Source organism: Dryas octopetala, chromosome 9, assembly GCF_963921425.1.
Source record: "Dryas octopetala chromosome 9, drDryOcto1.1, whole genome shotgun sequence".
NCBI lineage: Eukaryota > Viridiplantae > Streptophyta > Magnoliopsida > Rosales > Rosaceae > Dryas > Dryas octopetala.
The window spans coordinates 12,017,829-12,044,678 of record NC_141374.1 but is presented as its reverse complement, the minus strand read 5'-3'; the positions used below and the strand labels follow the sequence as shown (position 1 = coordinate 12,044,678).

The 26,850-nt window shown below is 36.8% G+C and overlaps 4 protein-coding genes across 4 annotated transcripts; 1 reads left to right on the top strand and 3 right to left on the bottom strand.

The window, feature by feature from the left end:
• Nucleotides 1–1,728: 1,728 nt before the first annotated feature.
• LOC147274147 (F-box/kelch-repeat protein At1g16250-like) lies at nucleotides 1,729–5,473 on the bottom strand. Its single transcript, XM_086227543.1, has 5 exons — nucleotides 5,329–5,473; nucleotides 5,064–5,235; nucleotides 4,164–4,739; nucleotides 3,172–3,750; nucleotides 1,729–2,366 (listed from the first exon to the last, which is right to left on the bottom strand). Coding segments are annotated over exons 2-4 (1,152 nt in total). The 5' UTR covers nucleotides 5,066–5,235; nucleotides 5,329–5,473; the 3' UTR covers nucleotides 1,729–2,366; nucleotides 3,172–3,176.
• Nucleotides 5,474–7,318: 1,845 nt separating this feature from the next.
• LOC147274146 (reticulon-like protein B5) lies at nucleotides 7,319–9,511 on the bottom strand. Its single transcript, XM_086256183.1, has 5 exons — nucleotides 9,205–9,511; nucleotides 8,457–8,637; nucleotides 8,224–8,365; nucleotides 7,905–7,974; nucleotides 7,319–7,807 (listed from the first exon to the last, which is right to left on the bottom strand). Exons 1-5 carry the CDS (start codon nucleotides 9,389–9,391, stop codon nucleotides 7,641–7,643), a joined length of 747 nt encoding a protein of 248 aa, XP_086112309.1. The 5' UTR covers nucleotides 9,392–9,511; the 3' UTR covers nucleotides 7,319–7,640.
• Nucleotides 9,512–18,723: 9,212 nt separating this feature from the next.
• MAKR2 (membrane-associated kinase regulator) lies at nucleotides 18,724–20,205 on the top strand. Its single transcript, XM_086228121.1, has 2 exons — nucleotides 18,724–20,011; nucleotides 20,099–20,205. The coding sequence occupies exons 1-2, from the start codon at nucleotides 18,724–18,726 to the stop codon at nucleotides 20,203–20,205; spliced, it is 1,395 nt and encodes a 464-aa protein (XP_086084247.1).
• A 4,739-nt stretch (nucleotides 20,206–24,944) lies between these two features.
• LOC147274144 (late embryogenesis abundant protein At1g64065-like) lies at nucleotides 24,945–25,800 on the bottom strand. Its single transcript, XM_086227726.1, has one exon. It carries the CDS (start codon nucleotides 25,734–25,736, stop codon nucleotides 25,068–25,070), a length of 669 nt encoding a protein of 222 aa, XP_086083852.1. The 5' UTR covers nucleotides 25,737–25,800; the 3' UTR covers nucleotides 24,945–25,067.
• Between the last annotated feature and the right edge of the window lie 1,050 nt (nucleotides 25,801–26,850).

Here is a 26,850-nt window from a genome sequence, read left to right as displayed (position 1 = left end):
TTTGGTCTCCCAAAGCGCATCAACGAAACTCTCTGTTGACAAAATTCTACATTTTGTCGGTTCAACTCACTTGTTAGAAAAAAGCTTTCGTCGGCCACCTCAATCGGCTATTAGCTATTGTATCTTTTCGTCAGCATCAAATTTTTAGGCGCGAACTAATCTCATTAATGTACGGTATATATTATGTATGTTATAAGAGAAATAAATTATGTATGGTATATATTATGTATGTTATAAGCGAAATAAATTATGTATGGTATATATTATATATGTTTAATGATATATATTATAACACACATAATATATAAGAGAAATAAATGTCACTATGAATGTATAATAGGCTTAATAGCACATATCTTAGAGGTGGGGGATTAATTTTTAGACCTCATCCAACATTGTTAGAATAAATGTCACTAGTAGATACATGTTACTCATATATATATCATGTTTGAAATTTTGAATATAATAAGCTTAAATATTTAGTAATTAGTAATTACAATTAGTGGGATATTCCAGTTGGAACAACTATAGAATTGCCCCATATCTTCAATTCCCCTCCCTAATAAAAAAAAAATAGTAATTACATGTATGGAAAAATGTGGGTGTTTGTGTTACCAACTTACTATTTATGTTATTATGATACACATATATTTATAATGTACATATATTTATATTAATAGTATTAGTCATCTTTTTTAAAATATATGTTATATGTATCATACTAAATAAATGATAAAATATATAATATTAATATAAATATGGAATAAATTGGCATAATTTTGGAAATATCGGATCGGAATCGGAATTTACATAAACATTCCAATTCCAATCCAATTTTTTTCGAAATTTTCAGATTTCGGCATTTTTCGGATTCGGTATTTTCAGATTCGGAATAAAATTGGAAATTTTCCGATAGGAATCGGTCGGATTCGAATTTTCCAATCCAAATCACATCCCTACGTAGATACAATATTGTAACTGCAGATGCAGTAAAATTGCATAGTTGTCGAGCACTTGGCCATAAAATTTTGTTCTAAAACTTAATAATGCAACCAGTTGTCCTACACTCCTACTAGGTAAGTAAATTAGTAATTTTGGCTTGAAAATTAAAGTAACTTTAAATTAAATTATATACATAGAAGCCATTTATGGTAAAATATATTGTAATGAAGCTTGTAACTCAGAAAAGAGTTTGATTTTCTAAAGGTCTTTTTTACAAATCAACGACTTGAATTATGACACCGTTTGCACTTTATCACTTACCTGGGTTTTTTTACAAATCACCTTAATTTTAAAAAATTTACAATGTTACGCCTTCATCCAATTTCGTCAGCTTTTTTGTCAAAAAAGATCACATAACATTGTAAATTTTTTAAAATTAAGATAATAGAATGATTCAATTTTTAATTTGAGTGTTGAAGTACATACGGAGAGATAATAGGTGACTTCTAAAAAAGTCTTTATAAAGAGAATTGCAAGAAACTCGCTTACAAGTGGATAGCTTTCAATTTAATGGCAAAAACCGGCAGCCACTCAAACTGACCCACTACCCAAAAATCTTAGAAAGTAAAAACAAACTTCTCTTCAACCCAAAAAAAAAAATAGCATACTTATCAGTTCTCACCCACCTCCTACCCATGGCAGCCTCATCTTTCTTCGGTTCAGAAGAGAACCTGGGCCATCAGCTATTCAGCTATGAATGAGAACTTGTGTTGTTCCTTTAAATTTTAAAAATAGGTTGAGATTCATAATAATAACAATAATATGGATAAAATTATACTGGTTTTTGCTCTACGTTTTGGGAGTTGATGATTTTCTGGTCTCATACTTCTCTCTTTAGATTTAAGAAAGTAAGTAATCATTCCTGAGGTTCAAATCAATTATATTTAATAAGTTATTCTCAGTGTTTAGCTGAGTCTTCTAGTTTTGGTACTTTCAAGGGATGCCCTCCTAGGCTCCTACAATCTTGGTAATTTTGGTGGTTTTGGAACCCTTCCTTGCACCCCCCACCTTCAGGGCATGGAATACCTTGTACGTTCATGCACTACCAGCACATCTCTATATAAGGATACCCGCATTCGTTGTCACACCTACTCTTCTTGGAATGTCAAAATTCTTGTTTTTTCCTTGTATTTTGGAATGCCAAATTTCAGAAGCTCTGTTTCAGACAAGGTTCTCTTCGTCGTTCTTCTTCTTCTTCTTCCAACACACCTGCACACCTGCATGTATGTGTAGTCTCTCCTCTGTGTGAGCTGTCTTTTTCCATATGCATTAAGTTAATGTCACACTCTCCCCATTAGGAAGGGGAAGAGAAGAAATAGAAGGACTTTCGAAGGGGGATGTTGTCTTCTCCAACAGAAGAAAGCCTGGAAAGAATGAGACAATACATTAAGCAGCAAAACCATTGGATGAACTTCAACATGGTTAACCAAAACATGAAACTGATATCAAACACAGAAACAGAAGAGAGTAAGGCAAAATGGGAGAGAACAATGTTTAGGGAAACAAATTGTACCAATAACCATGTAATGAATACGAACACTAGTGTCCAAGAGAATAAAACCATATGTTCTACGGCAGCAGAATTACCACTATGTTCACAATCGTTAATTCGTAACAAATCCTGGAATGTTTTTCTAAACAATATAACAAATATCTCCTGAAAGACTCACAATTTTCTAATCAAATTCATGTTTTGACAATAAACCTATGTTGCTCGTTCACTTTCTATAAGCTTCTTATATGTGATATAGCACCCGGCTAATATTGTTCAATAAGTAAACTTTACTAAGATAACTGGTAATTTAATCTAGACCAAAGTTTCTTTACTAGATAACTGGTACGTTAACCTTTTCATAAAAAATCGCGAAAAGATTCATGAATAAACAGACATGCATTTACTTGATATGTACTCAAACAGATTAAAAAAAGTAGGGGTGGGGGTGGGGGCATCAGATTTTCAGAAAAGTTATTTCTTTTGGTTTTTGCGACAAGACACTTGTCCCAGAAAGTTGTTTAGTATGAGCTATATATCTTCCAGAAATAGAATCATCCCATTTTATGTTCTTCTCAGACACTATCATTGAATCTCAGCCAACACCACTCTTAGTCTTAGAGGCCTGCCATTGAACTAAATGCATCAAATCTAACATGTTCCAGCCTAAAACTTACCTTGATCAAAATGAAGATTCTTCTTCCATGGATGCACACCCTATAACAGTGCCACGAGCTGACCCAACCATGGGTCTGGTTTCCCTCCATTTTAATGGCTTAACCAAGGGGTTACAAACCCTCACCAAACCCAACTTCACAATGTCAAACCTCCCCGCACCAGATTGTTCCCACTTGAGAGCCTTCCCTCCCAGAATATATAATTCGTGTCTTAAGGAAGCAAAACCATAACCAAAAGCCTCCAGTTTCCGAGAGTGATCAGGAAGAACCACTGAAGGAACTGAGCCTATATTGTACCACTCTCCTTTTTCAGTATCCCTTGTTTTAATTAAGCTCTCACCCCAATCTACAACAGTATATACTTGATCATCTCCTATCACCTGAACTGCAAATTGCATTGCCCTTGAAAATGGCCAGATGTCTTCCACTGTGCACCATGTTCCATCAGATGGACTAAAAACCTCAGACGGGTTTACGTCTGACAGGCCTACTTGGTCACTCAGAACATGAAATTTGCCTTTGTATGATAAGCCTAAGCAGTCCATCTGGGAATTTGGCATTGGCGGCAACTCCTCCCATCTGCAATTTTTACACAATTATGACTGAAATAGAGAATACCAACTGGGGAACAAAATAAAAGAAAGCAAGAAAGCCAATCGAATCAGTTGGTTAACAACTTCATATATATATATATATATATATCACAAATAAACTTATACACATATGCATATTTGTATGCAAACACTATGCTATCTGCTGTTAATACCATCAGGTCACTATTCTGACAAGGGAGGTCAACATAATTATAAACAAAAGTCACTAATCAACAAACCTCAAGGAAGATCAAAGTAGTTTTCCCCAAAAAAAATTGTTGAAAAATAATAAAGCAAGCAAAAAAGAATGTAAAGCTTTTCTTTGTAAGTAAAAACAAAAGAAGCATTGATAGTATATCAGTGCTCAGACATGTTCAATGGCCAAATATAGGAACATACTTATCAGCCACTGGATCATAAACCTCAGCAAGAGCAAGCCCTCGGGTGCAAGATAAGTTTCGTCCCCCAGCAACATAAATTTTACCAGAAACAACGCTGCATGCAAAATGAGAACGCGGAGTAAGCATGCTTGCCACACTGGTCCACTGTTTCTTATATGGATCAAACTGCATAACTTCATTTGTTATCAAAGGCCTTTGGTGGGGAAAGGCTGGATCATGCGGTGCATAGGACCCTCCAATAATGAAAAACCGATGGCAAACACTAATACTTGAAAATCCAAAGTGTTTCCAGTCATCATGGACAGTCGGAATCTTTGGTAAAGGATGCCACCTATCAGCTTCAGGATCATAAGCAACCCACTCATTGTTGGAGCCTTCCGTCAGAACAAACAGCCAGTTACCACACCACTCTTCTCTGGCTTTGTAGCTGGCATAGTCCAAGCTGCGGATTAAATCTCTCCACGTCTTTGAGACTGTTTCAAGCAGTCCATGGTACCCATGAGACACCTTCGCCAAACATCTCAATGCCAAGTCATCAGGCAATCCAGGAATGATAGGCTGATGCAGAGACTCCCTATAGGCCAAAGATTGACATATTGAACCAACCAAATACTTGATACCAAAAATGAAAAAAACTATATGCATATATATAGAAAAAGATAAACCTAAATTCATCGAAATGCAACAATTACAAAAGTAAAATAAAAAACCCAACAGCAACCAAAGATGAACTTATAAATTATGAAAGCTCTCTAAAACTCTGATTGATACATTAAACGCTTCTATACAATTTTATTCTTTAGGGACAAAAATGGAGACTGGTCATCTGTTACAACTCTAATAATGGCATTCTTACTGTGCAGAATCGATATTTTAGTTGAGAGAAACAATTCCTTACATGAATCAAAATAATATCCAGCAAAATGACTCCTTCTTATGAATCTGACATGTGCAGCTGCAACTCCTCTTTAGAAATCAAAAACCAACCAGAAAAACAAAAGGTAATGCCTTCTGTTTGTGGGATTTTAGTTTCAATGAATTACACACCCAATTACCCTCTGATGAATTTCCTGCAAATTGAATTGGGCTCAGATTAATTTAAAAATGCATTCGTAAAAATTTATATAAATGAGAAAGATAATTGAGGGGGAAAAACAACTTACAGAAATGAGCGTTATGAAATCAAACCCAAGCTTGTTTCTTTTGCATTTTCAGCAGCTCTAAGCCCCTTGGCCCTCAGAAAATTAAACCCAAGCTTAATTCTTTATCGGCCATGGAGAACTAAGTACTAACCTTTTGATTTTTGAGGCCAACATGTATGTCTTGTCGGGAAGGGGATAAATGAATTGTTTACTTTTTTGAGGGTCAGATAAATTAATATTTATGGGTTTTTTTTAGCAATAGGTCCAATAAAAATATTTTAATACATTAATTAGAAGAATTAACTATGGTTTGTTAGAGTTACTTCAGCAGATGACACGTGGCAAAAACTTAATAGGGTGGTGATGATATCATGATAGTGAGGAAATTTTGGTGGTGAGCAAATTTGCTCTCACTCTCTTTAGCAATAATAAACTCTGATAAATTCCGTTTATTTTCAAGCCCCAAAAAAGAAAAAATTGCTTTAAGTTTCCAGCCCCAATTGGGCCAATTCAGTGTACAGCCGGCGGTCCACCGGTGATATAATATCTTTCATTGAAAACGACTCCTATAGTCCTATACTCCTATGTGACGAAAATGTTTTACTAAATCTAAATGAATTTTTTTACGAGAGAAAATAAGAAAGGATGGAAAAATGACTTGAATTAGTAAGTCTCGAATTATTAATATTTGCAATTTAGGATCATCTTCTTTTAGTTTTATGGGAAATTTGAAAAATCCCTTAAAGACATTACATTTTTTTAAAACTTTAGAAATTTAATCCTCGAAAAGCGCTCGAGTTCGAGCTGTGCTCATAACCTTTTTGAGAAGTGCTCCAACCCTATGCTATGGAGTAGAGCACTATTGGAGGAGATTTTGAGGGTTTATATTTCTGAAATTATAAAAAATTGACTAAACTCCTTAAATAGAAATAAAAAAGGACTCGTTTTCAAAAAATTTCTGGTGTCATATGTAATTGGGAAAAGAGAAAATTAAAAAACTAATCCAATTTTGTTTCCATTAAAGATTGTTAAATCCTTTTTTAAAATTTTTAGAATTTTAACCATGGTGTAGTACTCAAGCTCCCCTTGAGAAATGCTCGAACCCTTCTCGAGTAGTGCTTGAGGGGTGTGCGAGCACTTGTTGAGGGGAACTCAAGCACTACTACTCAAGGGTCAAATTTCAATTAAAAAAAAAAAAAGGTTAAAAGTCTTTAACTGAATTAAATTTGGATTAATTTTTCAAGTTTCTCTTGAGAAAATGATTACCCCATCTTAGAGCCATGTATGTAGTGGTATCAGTATGTATATTCATGTGCTGAGCTATCTTTGCAATTGGTTGAACAGTACAAGGACTTGAAGCGCTTCTTCTGTCACCATTCTACCATGTAGGAGAGTCTCACCTGGTTTACATGTGCTCTCGCTCTTGTGGAATGGGATCCAGTTAGAATCTACCATGTAGTACTGAATTTGCATCCATGGTTGCTGTCCTGTTCGGAATCACACTACTGCTTTCCAAGTCCCTACTCATGTTCTTTTAGTTATAGATGTAGCTAACTTGTCGTAGTCCAATTATATGGTGAACTTTTATGCTTCTTTTGTTGATCATTGACAACTTTGATGGTTGTTGGATGGCCTGGGTTTATGTTTTGTGTGTGAATTTAGGAAGAGAATCAAAGTAACTTTTTTTCTGAAGAGAGGGCAAACTGTCCTTACAAAATCAAAGTTTTTGGTAAAACTTGTCCCTACAAAATCGACTCGTAAGGAAAAACTGTCCATGGTTGATTCTTGTCCAGTTGCGTGCCACTTTGATACCAAATGCTACGGCTTATGCTGTTCCCCAAAAAAAAAAAAAACAAAAAAATATGCTATGGCTTATGATAAAACTTGTCTTTTAAAAACGGTTTGTAATGAAGGTAGGGTTAAATATCATTATTTTTAGATAAGAGGGTAAGCAATGTCATGAACAAGCACCAGGTAGAATCATTCCATGCAACCATCGACAATATCACCATAATTGAAGAAAATGAAATTGAAACCCAATGTACATAATACTCATTAGTAATTTGATATGAACTGTACCAACATGATCACCAAGTTTACTTGATCATGTTTACTCATAGAAAACCACCCATGAAACTAATACCCAAATATCATATATGTAGCCAAAACAAGGATAGAAAAATCCAGTCATCCACATTGTGAATCCAAGGGACTCAAGAAGAAGAAGGAGAAGAGGTTCCTAGCCAATCATGGGCAAAATTTCAAAAACACCCTGGCAAAACATAGCTACCCAATATATGTCAGCAAATAGAACCAGCAGCACCTCAGAAGCTCTAAAACTTCTTGTCCTTCATTGGCCTCCTTGGAATTTTACTTAGCACCTTCGCATCAAATACTGCATACTGTTTCTTGATCTCAACCGTTGCCTTCTCCGCCAATGCGTCCACCTGATCGTCATATTTCTCATAAACTACAGGCAGAGTGAAGAGCAAAACAATGGCTGCATAGAAAGATCATGTAACAGCATGGTGAGAACACACATAGAAATTGAATGAAGTACCGGAAATAACTGATATGTGTAAGTGTAATTTCATTACCTATGTAGACCAAGGTCAAGAAGTTGTACCACTTCCCTAAGATAGACACAACCCACAAGCCAGCAATCACCTAATCAACCAAAACACCATTCATGTGTACCACAAACATAAACAATCAAGTCAGCAACATGATATCTACGAACTTCATATGAATATAGAGACTGTACTTTGCATATGCCAAAATTGAGCTATAATCAAATTTAAATTCAAGAAACAATCAAATAATCATCATAAACAGCAGACAAATTACTTAACATGATCACCATCAACTAGAAAAGGTAAGGTTCCAGAGAAAAAGCAGAAGAAGCAACAAACATACCGAGAGGAACTGCTTCGGATCCTTCCCAGAAGCGATATCTCTCAGGATAACAAAAGCCCGGTTAATCTCAAAAGTAATCGCAGACGCAATCTGTAGAACCGGCTTCTCTGGAATATTAACTTTTGGAATTTGAGGTGGAGTCCTGAATGTAGCAATTGGTGATAAGTGAATCATCCCAAACAGATAAAATTGAGACTATCACACCCAAAAATATATTAAAATCAGTGGCATACTTATTAATGAAGGTTGAAGCGTTGGACCATAAGAAGAACAACGTGACCCCAAGAATCAAGCAGTGGGCGACCAGAGTCAGCAGGGGGTATTCAATCACTTCAAAGAGAGCCCATATTACCGTTGCGGAAACAAGAACGCTTGCCGATAACTTCTTGTCCCTCCACAGGAAAACATCAGCCGCTGTGACATAAGATTTTCATTTCAGCAAAATGAAAATTGGGTAACAAAAAGTCGCATGCGCTTTCAATATTTTAGATGATGAAAACAAAACCCAGGTAATCAAATATGTTACATAAACAAGTTAACCACCGGAAAAATGCAATACGAATATAAAGGTTCAGCTAAATAATGAGCTTGAAAAGCCTTAAAACTTTTTTCAAATCAAAGCGAATACGGACCATTAACAAAGTGACACGATCAAATCAAATCAAACCCACAACCTTTTTTAGTTTTTTTTTTGGTAAAAAAATGAAATTATTAACTAATCAAAGTCAGAAGCTCCATTGATCAGATCTAGATCCATTCGCAACATATAAGTAAATGCACACAATACCAAGCAATTAATTAGAGTTTCCAAGTACGATTCAAACAAAATGTCATCCGTTTCTCCAATCCTAGCACTGTAATATAGTTTCTCAGAAACCAAACAAGTCCATACGGTTCCAAACACACCAAAAATCCATGAAACAAAAGAACAAACAAATAAATAAAAAGAAATTGAAACGACGGATCGCGAAACAAGCGAACCTTTTCCACCACCGAAGACGTGGTGCACGGGCTTCTCCCTCCCGAAGAGCCTGAAAACCTTGTTCTTCAACGACGTCTCACTGCCGCTACCAGCGAGCTTCTCGCTCCTCAACTCCGACGAATCGTGGCCGTGGATCTTGTCCTCTATCTTATCCGCCGCCGCCTTCACTTCCACATGCTCCGCCATCGCAAAACGCTACCGTTTCGACAAAAGCAAAAACAAACTCCTCCCGTTTCGAAATCTCGTTCGCCGCTCCTCTTTCTAAATGAAACGCTCGCAGTCAGCCGCTCTCTCTCTTTCTCTCTCCCTGGGGCGTTTAAATAGTGCGATTTGAACCCGAGACCCGAAGTAATTCGAGCCGCTACCGCGTTTCTAATTTCGAATGCAATGTTTGACGGCCGTTATATTTCACGACTTTTCGTGTCGACTCCGTTAGTCTGGCCGTGAGCTTTTGTACACGTGGCGCCAGGAGAAGCGTTTCTGTGTGGGTGACAATTGTCGGACCTATAGGACGAGGACATGTTGGAGTGACCAATTGGACTCTGGAGATTAATTTGGGAATGGCGGTGAAGGAAAGTCTTGGTTTATTGAAAACCTTAGCTCTTAAGCAAAAATTAATAAGGGATTGAAGTGACGTGTGTCCTAGATGTAATTTTCAGTATCTATATGTCAATATGTGGCTGAATCTGAATATTCTATCTTATGCAGTAATGGAATCTGGGCCGTCCATGTCACCAGCCTCATATAAGGAAATGGTCCAGGTTTATGCCGACATCACATAACTGTATATAGAAATCTCATTTTTATAATTTGTTGATATGAAACTACAATTTTGGACCCTACGTTTTATTGTTTTAATTTGAAATCAGTTTTGTCTTGGGGTCCTACTTTTTGCCAATTGTGAATTTATTATTCGAATTCGAGGACAGATGACAATCTTTGTCAAATGAATTGACGGATGGGGCACGTTAAGCGTCCATGAAGGGTAGATTAGGCAATTTGCCCCATCTTTCCTATATTTTTCCTTCCTTTCTCATCCCTACCCTTGAAGATATTTATGATCATCAAGAGGGTTGGTCTTAGGATTCAGCAGGCTTTGGACGAGACAAGGAGGAGGGTGTATTTAATTAGAATTTTAAATGACTTTGGTAGAATTAAAATGTTTAGTGGTATTTAAGTTTATAAAAGTCTGTTGGTATTCAATCAATACTTTTAAAAAGTCTATGGTATTCAATTAAGACTTTTAGAGAGTCTATAAAAGTGACATGATATTCAAAAAGTCATTGACTTTATTAAATGATAGACTTTAAAAGACTTTCATGGACTTTGTAGTATAAATTATGTTATATCAGTCAATAATTCTTCAACGTTCCCCCTGCAGATTTCAAAAGATTTCAAATATTAAAAAACTATTAAAAAAATGGTATTTATTTATTTTTTAAAAAGTGATGCTAAACCCCCTAATCTTATTTTTTCACCCACCTCTTAATTTATTTTTTTCTAATTACTATATCCTCTTATATTAATTTTTTTTTTCTCTTATATTTAATTGACTCATCATCCTGGGTTGGAACCAACAGCGTTGCCACAATGCAATGTAACAGCAAGATATTCAAACCAACCACTTCACAGTCTTTAAGTACTTAATAAAATCACAAGATTATATATTCATAATTTAAAAAATAATGTTACCACCACATCATATAATGTTCTCAACCTGTCAATTCAATTAGATAAATTCTAACAAATCGTTAAAACACAATATTTGATAGTATAACAACATAAAAATATAAAATTCAGAACACTTATAATAAATTATGGAACAAAATAATTTTGGTCCCTACAATTCTAGCCCTAACTTTTTATATTGTTTACAATATTATGACAATTTATAACACATGCATCTCGTTCTTGAAGCTCATCTCCATTCCACTCACTCATGGAGGACAAAAAAATAAAAAACATATTGGAGAAATCCTAAAATAAATAATAAAAAATTATATCAAAGTTATTAGAAGTCTATAAAAATCCTTTAAAATCTATGAGAAAAGTCAGGGAAACTCTAAATAGAATTCTGTCAAAGTCTATGTGGAGTTTATGAAAGTCATTAAAAATCCATCAACTCTACCAAAGTCAATGACTTTTAAGAACTCTACAAAAGTCCATTAAAATCTTAATTGAATACACCCCCCTAAAAGTTGAGACCAACCCTTATTATTTAGAATTGGTTTATACAATTTGAATATAAGAGTTTCACTTTTATTTTTCTAGTAAGCAGAGATCCATCCTTGCTTAAAACTAAGGGTGGAATCGGTTTGATTACCGAACTGATTGGCCAGAACGGACCACCAAACCGACTTCGGCTGAATGGCACAAAATAGGACTGCCGTTAAACTAATTTCTGTCGGTTATCGACTATTTCGGATTTGGTGGGCTTCAATCAGTGATATTAGTGGTTCAGATCGGTGATTTGGTGGTTCTGATTAGTGATATCACAACCATTTCCCATACCGATATTGGCAGTTCGGTATGGTTTCAATGCCGAAATTGAAATTTCAACAAACACAACCGAACCGATCAATTCGGATCGAAGGTCGATTTTTTTCGGTTAAGCGGTAAAAATACCTAGCCCTACTTAAAACACTATTTAATAAGTCTTCTTTTCTTCATTATATTAGTGGGCTAAAATTTCTAAAAACATGTCCTACATTATGGCCGGCTGTGTGCGGTCGCCCAGTCCGCACACCCTCAAGGTGGGCCCTGCTCATCGACCCCTATTTTCATAAAGACACTATATATATGTGTTTTCTTTCTACAAAAATTTTCTTTTAAAGAATAAATTTTAAGCAATTGTGAGAGACAGTGGATAATCACCATCAAATTAAAAATGTAATCTTCTAATGAATAACTCATTAACTCATTGTATTTTTTTGACCAAGTATTAGTTTATTATATTTGATCCAAGTCATCCAACTATAATTAAGTGCAATAAAGTATTTAATCTAACTATTACTGTTGCTCAAAAAAAGAAATGGACTATTTTGAACTATATATATATCGACTTTCTATATAACTATATGACTATATGAGATAGATGATAGGTGTGAGAGTCGGTGTGAGAAGTTGTGCATGTGAGCGGCAAGAATGACTAATAGGTAGTGGTAGACTGGTAGTGATGCTTGAAGAAAGAGGCTGAGACAAGTTGTGGCGGCAAGAATGACTAATAGGTAGTGGTAGACTGGTAGTGATGCTTGAAGAAAGAGGCTTCCCACCTAATAATTTTACTTCCATCTGTTCGATCCAATCTTTTTACTGTATATGCACCTGCCCCATATCAACACATATAGTCCATATGCCATTCGGACTTTTATCCCCAGTTGCTCTGCATCATGCATATATTCTAATCATGTACACTTGCTCACAGCATGTGCAAATTACAGTCATGTCCTCAAATGTGAATGAGTTTAGAACCAGAAACTGAGAAAAGGTAGGTTTTCTATATGGGTCAATTTCATTCTTCCAAATGAGATCAGATCATATGTAAGGAGGAGGAACGAATGAGATTTAACTGTAAAGGTACATGAAACGAATTAAGTTGTTATGAAACTATATTTATATTTTAGTAATTTTATAAGATAGTGCCAGACAACCAGCCAGTTGGAAAAGGAAAATTACAGAAAGCACCACTGAACAAAAGGAAAAGAGAAAGGGAGAAAGGGAAAGAGGAGAAAAATACTTCACCTAGCTACTTTATGCTGTTAGAACCAAAAGTTGCCCAGCCTTTCAATTATGCAGAACGTTGTGATGTAGATTACAGTGATTACTAGATTGTATTGTCATTATAGGAAGCAAAGTGTGTGTGTGTCACAAGTTCAGGTCCTTCTGCGATGCTTTTAACTATCATAACCTTGAGCAGCATTTGCTTCATTGCACCAAGGTGTGGAAAAGGAAGAGGAGTTGAAGAAAGGATATGGTTTTTGAAGCATGATGGAGAGAATGATAGAGGTCAGATGGGGATAAAACAGAGTTCAAATCCATTAAGTAAAATGGGAATGAGAATGGAATTAATGGAACAAAGAAAGGAATAAGAATGACAATGTCTAGACATAAGGCAACATATGGATTGGCCCATGCATTGTTCCTTGAAATTGAAGTGCAAGGATGCAAACTTTTCTTTTCATTGGTTAAGTGGAGGCCTCAGGCCCAAACAAACAAACTAGAACTTACAGAACTAGCCCAATGTACGAGAGCACAGGTAGCAAGAGGTTTTGAAAAATCCCCAAAACCAATGGTTCAAGCATATTTCAACAAACAAAAAGTAGTTGAGATCTCCATTTTGGAGCTCTCTTGCCCATGGACCATGTTAAAACCAACACATGACTTGGGTTGGGTTTTCTGGGCCCTATAGCCTTGCTTAACTAATATTAATGAGACTACCCTATACTCATCTTAGTGAGCCCAAACCAATAGTGAGAGAACTCAGAAGTATTGATGCCACCCCCCACCTTGTATCAGACCTGTCACCTGCCCAGTTAATACATTTTGGTGGGGCTGCTTGTTAGCCCCATGTGAAATTTAGGAAATGTTCCATTGTGGTGTCACTACTACTTTGGGGACCCCCTTAAAGATAGTTCTGCATAAAGATAAGTATCACCCAATTCCAAACACCAGTTTGTGGCAATCAATCATAATCACAAGTGGAAGTGGGAAAAGCTTCTTCATCAACCCCTTTTTAGATGGTAGGTCCTTAGCATTATATTAAAAAAGCCATGAATGATTCTTATCTTTCTCGTACAAACCAAAACCCACTCTTCCTTTGTGTGTTCAAGCATCTCAAATAGTTTCAAGAAAACAAAAAAAGAAAATGGGTTGAGCCCAAACATCATGCTTCTTGTATATTCATCTCAATTCATATGCCTGAGTACAAGATTTATATGATTATCTCTATCACCCATGAAGCATTACATTCTTATTAAGTTAATACAATAATACACAGGTGAGGGATTGGCTTATCGTAACTTAAATCATGGATGGAGTCATCGTTTTCAACAACAAAAAGCAAAGGGGAGAGACAAGGAAAATAATGGTAGGGGCACTCTTTATCTTCAAAGAAAGTGGTGCAAAAAATGCCAAAGTTGTGATTACCATCGTGATTTTCTTGGTAGAACCATATATTTATTGTTTCGGGCACACTTTATATAATATGGGGGTTGTGTCAAACACTCGAACTTGTGTCGTATGCTATAGACAAGACAAAAACTTACCAAATCACCAAGATCTCATTCGACATATAAGGTTATATTTAGAAATTAAATAATGCATGCCAATTTGTAATTTAGGCAATGTGGCATTAGGCCGAATGGCCAATGAGATGAGTAGCCAACATACAATCTCAATCGTGGAGTATATGAAGAGCTTTAGTTCTATATTGGATGAACTAAGTGTTTTTTTTTTTTTTTTTTAATTGAGGTCATAAATATTTATTCTTTCTCTCCACCTAATAGTTTAAATTTCATGTCATTAGCGCACAAATTTAGGACACAAAATTAAGATACCCTAACATTGTCTTATTTAAAATAGTACTAAAGGCACCAAATTAATATATATTATCTTTAAAAAGGACCGAACATAAAAACTCTTAAATATTCTTTGTGATAAAAGAAATTGTTTACTCACTCGTAGTGGCTTCACTTGTTCTAGTTATTAATTATTAATGGCTTAGTTGCCATTGTGTATGGATACCAAATTACCAATTATAGTGTAGTGAGTAGTGAGAAGTGAAAATAATGGTTAATAAACAAAAGCATCGATAAGTGGCTTTGCTTTTGCGAATTTGCCTTACCCTTTATCTTTTATTTTGGTTTTAATGTCCCTTTCATCCTCATGCGAGCAAATAGCGAAAGGCTAACACAAATACATAGACAGAGAGAAAAACAAAAGAGAAAAGCAAAGAAAAACAAGAACCTTTTAAGTGAAAGAAAAATATAAAAATAATGACATTCGAATTGTTGTTCTTGTTGTTAGGTTCATGCTTCATAGCTACAAATCCTCTGCAAATCTGAGTTAGGAAGGTGTACCCTATACTATAAGTAACCCATTTGGGTCATGTCCTATCTGATACTTTAATTTTGTCTAAAGTTGTTGGTCTATGCATAATGCATGGTTGGTCTGAACAGCAAATGAACCAAAGGATGGGTAGCCCATGGTGAAACTATAGGGCCTTTGAGGTCTTTGACTCACTTTATGTAAAGTATTCTACCCTTCTAGAAAAGCTGAAGGAGATGGCATTTAATTTCCCACACTGTAAATGTCTTAAAGCCTAGCTTCAGGCTCTTGACTTTATCAGTGTAAAAGACTAAAAAAGCTAGCTTTGGATTGGGCAATTCTAAAGATAGAAAAAGGTTGAAGTATTACTTACTGCTGTTTTAGGTAAAATAACAATTAATTTATCTTTCATTGGGCTGCAATATTAAGTATTCAGGCTGTGTAACCTGCATATACCTTGATTAACCATCAACTTGAAGAGTAAATGCAGTAGAAAAAATTGAATGCAACTAATTACACACACACATATATATATATATATATGATTAAGGTTATCCAAAGGCTTATTCTCATCTAATGAGTTGCCTCCATATCGATTTTCACATTTCAACAAGTACATATTATGATATTTCAAGAGAGAATCTTGAATTTGGAACTTTCTCCCTTGATGAGAGGTATAGTTGATTGATGAATTATCAGTCACTGATTTGATTCCAACGATGAAATGAATGAATTTGTTCTAGTACTTAATAATATGATTCAAGAGGTACAATAATTTACCAGTCACATGCTTAGAGAATAAATTATACAGATGGAGCTATATTATGTCCTAATTATGCACATAAAAATAATGTAGACTTATGCCAACTGCCAACTGCCAAGTATCAGACTCACAGTGTGACTTTAAAGTGGTAGCAGACTCACAGGTTAGCTAGGCCCATTTAAGATTTGGGGATTGTATTGTCACTTTCTGGGGCCGCTTTGAATAATTGTTCCCAAAATTTATGATATCATGAGAATGGTCCACAAATCAAGAGAAAAATCTACACGTGTTATTTATTTTTAGATACAACAAGCGGATGCATTTCACATTAAATAATTATGTGATCAAGTGAAGAAGAGCCGCTTGTATAAACCCATTGCATATAAATTGTTTTGATATATTTAAGTTTAAGTTATACATTCAAGTGCGAACTAAGCCCATCAAGCTAGCTTTTTCTCCTTAAAAGTATTATGTCTATTTTTGGTTTTTTTAAAGAGGGGAGCAAAAATTGTTTGATAAAATAGTTCGTCCTAAGATAGGGACTACAACTCTTCTTTATCAACCTCGCACAAACACATTTCTAAATCGGCCAATGTATTATTTTTGGCCAAAGTATATTTTTTGTCTTTGTATTTTAACGAAGCTTTCACTTTAGTCCCCGTTATTTCAATTTTGGCAATTGTAATTTCGTATTTTCATTATGTTTGCAATTAGGTCCAAATTGTTAATTTAATTTATTTTTTAAACGGAAATATGACGTGACAATGCATATGAATGAATATTTTAGACATTTCATGATTAATACGATCTAAATAAACAATTTAAAAAGTTAAATAAAGTAGAATTAAGAAAAAAAGAAAAAACAAAAACTTAAATAATTAAGAAAAAAAGAAATGTGTCCAAATGTGATTGGGCAACGTCACTCCGTTAAATGAGTTCCACTCATAAGTTATTTAAAATATCTAAAATATCTCTGCTACGTCATATTTTCGCCAACAATTTAAACTTAATTAATAATTTGGATCTAATTACAAATGTAATGAAAGTACGAGACTAAAATTTTCAAAATTGAAATAACTTGACTAAAGTGGAAACTTCGTTAAAGTACAGGGACCAAAAATGCACTTTGGCTATTATTTTTGTTCTTATTATACTGAACTTATGATTAAAACAATGTTATTTTGAGTCTTATTCAACTTTCCATTATAGATTTTAAATAAGGTTGTTTAAGTTTTGATCATAAACATAAAGAATATAATTACAGATGCTGCTTCTAAACGTCTACCAGGAACAACCCTCTTTCGATGGCAGCTATCAGTTCCCAAAGCATATACCATGAAATATATATGAATGAGTCATGAGTGTTTATCCCATCCCCCAAGTGTAGGTGATGTGTTAATATATGTGTCATGTGTGGACCTTTTGTTTGCTTGGTTGAAATCTTCAATAATTTATTAATCTTTGAATATATGGAAGTATGGAACTGGTTTGGTTGAGGTGAGGTCAAAGCTTTTTAATGTGGAACAAGAACTGGGGTGTGCATTGCATTGTGGAACTTCAACTCCCTCATTCGACTGGAATAAGGATTCCTATTCCCATTCCAATTCCATTTCCAGGTCCCCCATTACCATTTGCATGTCTGCCACGTAACATTTATAGGGGAATTAGTGCCCACTACTTGGCTTCAGCTGCAGCCTTGCACCTGTTACTGAGACAGAGACTTGTTAGTAGTATACTCGTCCTTTACTCTTTGAACTTTTTTTTTTGTACGAGTCAAAATCTGAATTCATTTACCCAATGCTACTTCATTGTGTCATATACATCTCAGCCAACCTTCAATAATGAACAGAATAGTAACAATGTAAGTGTAAGACTGTAAGTTAGTATAAAGTTGGGTCCCAAAGCCAGCGTTAATTTGTTCCTTACACATTCTTACCTCCTAATTAGAATGCTTGAATGTGCTCCAAATGTATCCTCTGCATTACTTTGAAACTGACATGCAATGAAGTTACAACTAAAGTAAATAAACAAAACATGACAATTGGGTTTGAAAGGCCAGAAATTAATAACACAAGACTCAGTTGTCACGTTCGTTGTAAAATGGATGTAATGATAAAAGCCTGAGAAACTAGGAATTTGAGGAATAATATTGGATGTAGCTACTTTGATGACTCGCATATTTAATGTGTTCTTAGGATTAGGCATGTCAATAAAGCGAAGTTGATAAACTCAACTAGTACTGGGGAAGATGTGAAATTTACCTGCCAAATTAAAAAGAGTGTGTGCACAGTGCACCGAATAGACACAGTAGACAAGCAAGGGTGGTACTGGTTTTCGTATACCCACTATGTACTCTCTCTATTAATTCGTGGCTGTCTCTATTATCTGAGATTTTCAGACGAGACTGGTCTCACTCACATCACATGACTACACTGCAACAAAACCCACGTATTCACTACAAGTCTACAACACAAATTAAATAAATAAAACAAAAGAGTCTCACTTTTACACTTTTACCTCTATAGTGAGTCTATGGTTACTGAACTTACTGCCAACTCTGTCACCTCCATTTTCAGCAGTACTCCTCCTGCAAACCCATTCACCTAAGCTTCCTCTCAAAGCCCTCCTTTTTCTCTCTTTCCCTTTTACCCTCTCCAAAGGCTAAAAACCCACTCACTCACTTGTGTATGCTATACTGGCTCTCCCAACCATGGAAGCTTTTAGCTTGCTCAAGTACTGGCGAGGCGGTGGAGTAGTCGGCACTGACACTACTACTACTACTACTACTACTGCTTGTGCTGCTAAAATGCGTACCGCCGCCGACTCCAACACCACCACAATCCTCACTGCCGTGACCCAGAACAGGGACGAAACCGACGATGAAGACGACGACAACGACGGCGACGACGACGGTCCTTTCTTCGACTTGGAGTTCGCTGTCCCCGACGAAGAAGAAGCTGACGAGGCCCAAAATCGCGAGCCCAGTAGAAACAGCGACAGCAGTACTACCAGTGCTGACGAGAGCGATGGAGAAGAAGATGGGGACGGTGACGATGAGTCTGATGATGGTGTGGACGGTGAGAGAGAGTTTAACTTCACGGTCTCTTCTGGGTCCAGCAACGACCGTACGGACCACAACCTGTCTCTGTCACCCTCCGACGACCTGTTTTTCAAAGGCAAGCTTGTTCCAATCGAGCCCTCGTCGATTGTGTTCAACCCCTCCGAACCCAACTCCAAGCCTCAGTTCGCTGGGTCGCTGTTGAAGTCGGCCACCAAGTTCCGGGTATTCATGTTGGGTCTCAAGAAATCCAAGTCAAATTCAAATGGGTCAGAGAAAACAGAGCCGGCAGGAAATGGATCTGTTGCGGTGGCTCCCAAAGAACCGCAGCAAAAAAATCAACAGGGCAAGTTTTTTACGGTGAAATTTAAGGTTGAGGAGGTGCCCATTGTGTCCTTGTTTACCAGAGACAACAGCTCCAGAATCTCTACCAACAACAACAACAAGACCCAGACCCAGACCCAGAAGCAGACCACCTCTTCCGAAGATCAATCAGCTGCTTCTTCTGAGGACAAGCGCTTTTCCAAAGAAGTAGTCCACAAGTACTTGAAAATGGTAAAGCCTCTCTACGTTCGCGTTTCAAGGAGGTACGGCGACAAGCTGAGGCTGTCTGGCCAGCTCAGCTTAAACGGCTCACAACCGCCGACCTCGTCGACTCCGGTGGCTGCGGTTGACAAGCCGGAGAAGAGCCAGTCGCCGACGGCAGTTTCAGAAGCAGTGCCAGCTGGCAATGCCAGGAGCCTGAAACTCAGTCGCTCGGCTGGGCTGAGGGTGGTCTGCAAGCACTTGGGGAAGAGCCGCTCGGCTTCCTCGGCTGTAGCCGCGGCTCCGCCCGGTGGAGCCGTGTTGTCGAGGAGGAGAGATGATTCGCTGCTTCAGCAGCAGGATGGGATCCAAAGCGCCATCCTGCATTGCAAGCGTTCCTTCAATGCTTCCAGAGGTAACACTATCATTCCCATTTTCAATTTTTTCAATTTTTTAAAAATTTATTTTGAAATTTAATTATTATTATTATTATATTTTGTAGATTCGGACTCTAGTCTGCTATCGCGGTCTGTGAGCGATGCCTCCAATGACAAGTCATCAGAGTTGTCACGCAAGTCGTCGGATCTAGGCAAAGGGGTTGCGCTTTAACGGCTGTGATCTTTCCAGGTGCCCCACAAAAAAGGGCGGGAAAATCGGCTTATTACCAGTCAAGTCAAGTCAAAATGTTCATGTTGGGAAGCTCAATTGCCTTGTAATCATTCTCAAATGAGAGAGCGAAAAAGAGACCCAGAACCGAGTGATAGATGGCTCTGTTTTCTTGTTGCTTGTAAATGTTTTTAAAAACCCAGAAAATTTGAAGACTAGGATGAAAGAAGAAGAATCAGATCTTGTACCTATTATTATTATATGAAGGCCTTTGTAGTCACTATAGTTTGCTTATTAGCTTCAGTTGGGTTCCTTCTATTACGAAACCCAAGTCATTCTGGTGAATATTTTGACTAATTGGTTTGTTTATGCATTATAATATTGTAGGCTTGTGGCTTAATCCATAGGCTGATTTTTATGGGTACTAGCTAAATGGTGTCTTTAGTTGTCAGAGAGGCTGAAAAAGTTGGGACCTAAACAGTTAAAAGGGTTTTTTATTTCTTAAAGAAAGAGAGAGAGTAGACAATAGAGTAAAGAAGGGTCTGAGTCTGGTCAGAAAGTGAGGGTGGAATCTCTCCAAGGCAAAAACGCAAAACACCTACAAGACACACTCTCTAATCTGCTTTATTTATTAAAGAAAGCACTTTCTTTCTCTCTCTAATTAAGCACGTAATCTGAGTTTCTCTCTCATGGGATTGGGTTTGCTTTTTGGTCTAATGGTGGTGTTTGGGAATTGGTGAAGTTTATGTTGGTGTTTCGGGGATTGATTCAATTTGTCTCCCTGTGGCCGTGCTTGGACCTACAAAAGCGCTGCTACATTTGTTAATCTGCCGCTGCCTTGTGGCTTTGGGCAAGCCTTTTGTCGTCTTTGGCTAATTATCAGATTCTTTTTGACCTTTCTTTTCAAAATTGAAATTAGGATAGAGTGTTTTGGCCAAAAAAGAAATTAGGATAGAGTGTTGAAAGTTACTTTCTTTTTAAAGAAAATATTACAATGGCTTTATACTTGTCACTTTGTTTGAGCTCATCGGATTTAAGGAATTGTCACTATTTTTTAATGAAATTCCAATATAATGTGGGCAGAAGATAAAGTAATTTAAGCCATTTAATCATAGAGTTGAGATACTAAAGATCAAAAGACATACAATTGGTCAAAAAAAAAAAGATCAAAAGACATAAGGAATCACTGGGGTGGAACTTTACTTGGACAGTTTAATGCAATTCCATAGAAATTTTCAGTTGTTGAAAGTATCCCATTCCCATATCGAATGAAGTAAATTCTTACACAGTGATTAATGAATTGTTGGATTTCAATATTTATTGTAAATTAATTTTGAGTTGAATATTTCAATTCTTTCATAACCTAATTTAGTTTGAATTGAGTATATGTTAAGATTCGTATAAGTTGATTGAGCATGCAAGTTGACTCGACCAATTTGAATTGAACTAAATTTATAAATATTAATTTATAAGTGAATATCAAGTTGGGTTTGGATTGAAACCCGAATTACAAGTCTAAGTCTTGAATTGAGGTATGGTTGGTCCTCACTCCTCAACTCATCAAAAGTATTTGGTCTATTTAGAACTTGAAAGTTAGGAGAGTGAAGGAAAGGTTAGATAGAGACTTCCTCTCCCCTTCCTCGGTCTCTTTCCTCTTGCATACTTAAGCCATTGTTTGGTATTCCATGTTGAGTCCATTTTTGCTTACCACAAAAAAGTGGTGGTGAGTTTTACCACTATAGTAGATGAGTGATACGTGTTACAAAGAAATAGTTAGATAATATGTGTCATCTATTCAACATCGTGATAATAGTTATGTGATGAGTAAAAATAAATCTATTCCATGTCGGTCTTCCAAGTCTTGATCTTATCCTTAGGCATCATATCTGAGTATGACACTACAAAGTTAATTTGACGAAAACTAATGGAGTATAATTATTGCCCCATTGTTCGAGGAATGAAATGATTGGTGCATGTTTGTATGGAGCTAGCTACGTACGTGTGTACCATATATGTGTGTAGCTGGCTTTGTTTCTTTGAAGCATTTTTCAAGCGTGTGAATCAGTGCACATTTTGCAAACTTGTACCACTTTGTTTCTGTCTCACTTATTATTCTAACGTCTGACTTTGCACATGTGAATTCACTGCATGCGTTTCATGTACACAGTTACTCTCGACTTATTCTAAAGCATCGATCTCAACGTACCAGCCCATTTCAGTTCGTGTTGACGTCTCTTGGCTTAATGGAAACATCAACCATGAAATGAGGTGTTTAATGTCAACTCTACATAAATGTAATCAATGCCGTTCATTAATTAAAGAGGAATTTGGGACGATGAATTCGATCAATGTATTTAAGAATGTATTTAAGATGCTAAAAGGACCCAAAATTCATGAACAATTAAACAAAGAAAGGAATTGGCCAAACAAAAAAAAAACAAAGAAAGGAATGGCAACATGCAGCTAGCTGGAAAGCTGTGACTGAATTTAGGGGCAAATACCCCATCAAAAGCCTGCATGTATGTATGAGTTGAAGTAGTGGCATATATGGTTCATGTACCATATATATCTAGGGTTTTGAATCAAATCAAACCCCTTGGAAATTAATATGTTTCTGTGGCATAGAAGGTCATAGAAGAAAAAACTGTGACGTAGAAATGACGAAATGGAAGTGTTTTGTTTCAAGTTCTGAATGGAAGAAATATGATCTATGTAGAAGTAGGGGAGACAACTAGATAAGGTGTCCTTATTATTACACCCATTCCTGTATCCAGGGATGACGGATATATATATATATATATATATATATCTTTGGGCTCTGAATTCCAGGGTTGATTTTGTCTCCCGCTTCTCTTTTTGCTGGAAGATCTGTCTCTCTTTCAATTCAGTGAATCTGGATCATTATCACCCGGGAAATGCTATGTGTTTTGTGCTGGCTTCTTGCACCCCCAAACATGGAGGAACCAGTTGCTGGGCTGGGCTGGGCCTTGGGGTTATGAGATAAGTTGAAGGCTGGAGGTGGGCTGGGAAGGACTTAGAATATTTCCTTCCATTTCTAATTTGGAGTGGGCTGCAGCCTATATGATATGTGAGTCACACCTGGGTGGAAGGTGTAGGACTGAGGTCTGGGCTTTGGGCGTGGGGGACTAAGGTTTGTGGGGTGGGTGGATATGAGGTAGGAGTGGGCTAGGACCTACTTTTATAAACTTTTTTTCTTTGGTAAAATCTTTTATAGTCTAGCATAGTTTATTTAGAAAATAAATTACTCTAAAATCAATTTTACAGCTCTTAGTAATAAACAAACTCATTTAAAAAATTACAATAATAAATAGGTTCTTTTATACGAATAAAGCCTACATTATATTTGCTTCAGTGTTTTTTGTCGAGTGTTTGGTTGGTTATTTATTATTATTTTTTTTAACTTGGCAAATTGCCATTGTTGTACAGTGACAATTTGTAATAGTATAATATGGATGTTTTATGAAATTTAAATAGTTACTGTCGCACAGTGAGAATCATTGCCACTGTCTGACAGTGGCAATTACCTAGCGCTCGGCTCATTAAAGTGGACCGACCTGTCACCGAGTTTTTGTAAGTGGTCTGGCCGATCATGGGTTTTTTTCATTGTGGACTAAAAAAAACCCTTATTTATATGTATATTTACATTAAAAGAAATCGAACACTAAATTTATCATATTTTTAATTCGTAAATTCACCGACCTATATATCCCACCTTCACTAATTAAGTTAAACACAAAAGCTCTAGCGCCCACTTATATTTATGTGACATTAGTAGTACTATTCACACTCATGAAGTCAAGAGGAGTAAAAGTGGTGGTTTTTTTTTTTTTCTCAAGTAAATATATTGTTAAATTAAGTTCATGATAAGCTTATAAGTAGTGTTTTGGGAAGCACAAACAAAGCTCCCTAGCTTTATTGTTAATCACTTTTTCATTTCTCTCTAGTCTTGAGGCTTGGAGGCCAATCCGGCAATCCCTTTTCATGTATATATGAATGTAGTCACATTTGGCTATTAAGCACTGGTCAACTCCCTCACAATTGGAACCCCCAAAACTTTGGCACTCAAGTCATGTGCTAAGCCATTTGCAGTTTCCCATATCATATGCCCAGAGTCCCAGACACATGTATCACCATTCATTTATACCTACACAGGTTAGATTGGTAATATAATTGAGTTGAAACCCTATTGGGCATGTCTCACAATGAGATTGGATCCACATGTTAGGGCATGCCTCACAATGAGATAGGTCCCACAACACCTCATTGTGAGCATGTCCCATGGAAGTGTTAGTCACACACGTTTGATCACAATATATATACAATTTTTAATTACATGCATGTGAAAGGAGCATAGATGGAATAATGGGAACTCGTCAAGCTTCTAGATAATCAGCCAAATTGCCTGATCTGTGATCTGTCCATATTCCAAAGCATCACATATTGTGGGGCCTGCTATATAAAGCGAAAACCTCATTCTCTGAGCCCATATAATTTGATATTCAATTCCGGAATCTAATTTGATATTTAATTCAACCACGCTTAAATCATGCTAACCTATTTAATCTGATAATTAAGATCTGAAATCTGATATTTAAATTCAATCACGATAAGCAGTCACTGAAGAGGTGATCAAGCATAAAATTTTGCCCATCCATTGATCGAAGGCACTTATCAAATGGTGTCGATCATTGAACATAAACTAGATCATCGATCAAGAGGGATTTAGCAACGACTGCTCTTTAGCAACCTGTTTATATATTAGCGTCAAAACAAAAACAGAAAATACATAAACATATATACTCTATTTCAACAAAAAAACAAACAGAAAATTGATGAATAAAATCCTAAAGACTAACACGGCGGTGGCATGTCTCATCCTCAATCCCGGCGCTTCCAAAGTTGTACCTCAAGGTACAATTCAGCTCAACCACGACATTCTTCTTGACCATCAAAACCTTGACCTTCCCGCGAATCCTAGTGTAGCTACTGACGCTCAAAACCCCGGACCTGACCTCCTCCAAAAAGCCGGGCAGCCCCAAGAGCGTCGCCGTCACGATCTCCACCGTGACGTTCATCCTCAGCGTCCTCCTCGCCCTCGCCACGCCCCCCGGGCTCCTCCCCTGGCCCACCTCCGTCCCTTTGTAGTAAACCGACGTCGTCGCGTTCTCGTACTTGAACGACGCCGCGTTGGGGTTCTTGACTGACACATCAGCCAACAGCGTCACGTTGGCGTCCGCGCTGAGGGACGTCCCGTTCGAAAGCTGTTCGATCGTGACGTTGTTCATTTTGATCTTCGGACCCTTTACGTGGAACACGGTGAAGCCCAGGACTATGGCGGTCACGGCCACGATCAGGAAGAGGGCGGCGGCGAGGCCGCAGCAGTGGACGTATTTTCTCTGCTGGAGCTTTATGTGGAGGGAAACGATGTCGTCTTCGCGGAAGGCGGCTTCGTCGCTGCGGAGGTGGTGGGAGTTGCCTGGGGCTAAGGGCTTGGCTTGCTCTTTGGCTCCCATGGCTGTGAGAGAGAGTGGTGATCAAGATAAGAGGTTTGGAGAAATTAAAAGGTGCGAAAATGGTGGTCGAGATATATATATTTGTTTTAATTTCTTGTTTTTGGGTCATTGACAGTGAAATGTTTGGAGAATTTTAGAGTGGGTTTTTGGACTTTGATTATTTAACGCGTTTGCTCCAATTGCACGGTTTGACTCTTGACTTTTGGGTTGGTGTTTGGGAAAATTTGAATGAAGCTAAAAATATGAATAGATAATTGCAAGCATTTAAAATTCTTCGGAGAAGGTTCTAATGGAGAGCAGTAGGGGTAATGTCTGGCTGAAAGAAACAAAACTTGGTGAATGGACCCAAAAACAAATGTTCATAAATAATTGATATTTGAATGGAATTGTGGACGGCTAGCTTGTATAATAGTATATATATAGCAGAGGCAGAATGATGGTGAGGATATAATATGAGAGTTTCCTTTTGTCTTAAACATTTGGTGGAAAAATGGGAATATATATTGCTTTGCGTGAAGAGTCAAGAGTGGTGTTTTATTGATTGACCTACAGAATCGGGCGTTTTGATTGTGATATATTTACATATAGGCGATGGAATCCATGCATTCACAATTAATATATATGGAAAAGTTAAAGGAGAAGAAGCTGGTCCCATCTGAGTAACAATTGAGTTGTAGGCTTGTAGCTGAGAAGGTCTTTCCTTCTTATAAATATATATATATATATATTTTTAAAAGGAAACGATACACTATAAAGAAATTTTATTAGTAGAGGGTAAAATATTAAAAATAAAGAACTTATTAAATAATTGAAAAAAAATGAGAACATATTCCTAAAAATGAGGAACCACCAACAACATATTCCTAAATGAGATCATGAGATAAGTAGGAATGAAAGAAATAACCAGGATCTAATTAGAAATCCTAATTATGAGATAAGTAGAAATGAATGCGACGCAATCTCCAATGAAGGCCAATTCATGCCAATATATCTTTCTTGGGTCATTTGAAACCCTATAAATACATGCATGCAATTATCATAGAATGCATTCGCTTTTTAACAAAGCTGAGGGTGGTGCAAATCCCATGCATTTACCGCGAAGCTTAACATTGAT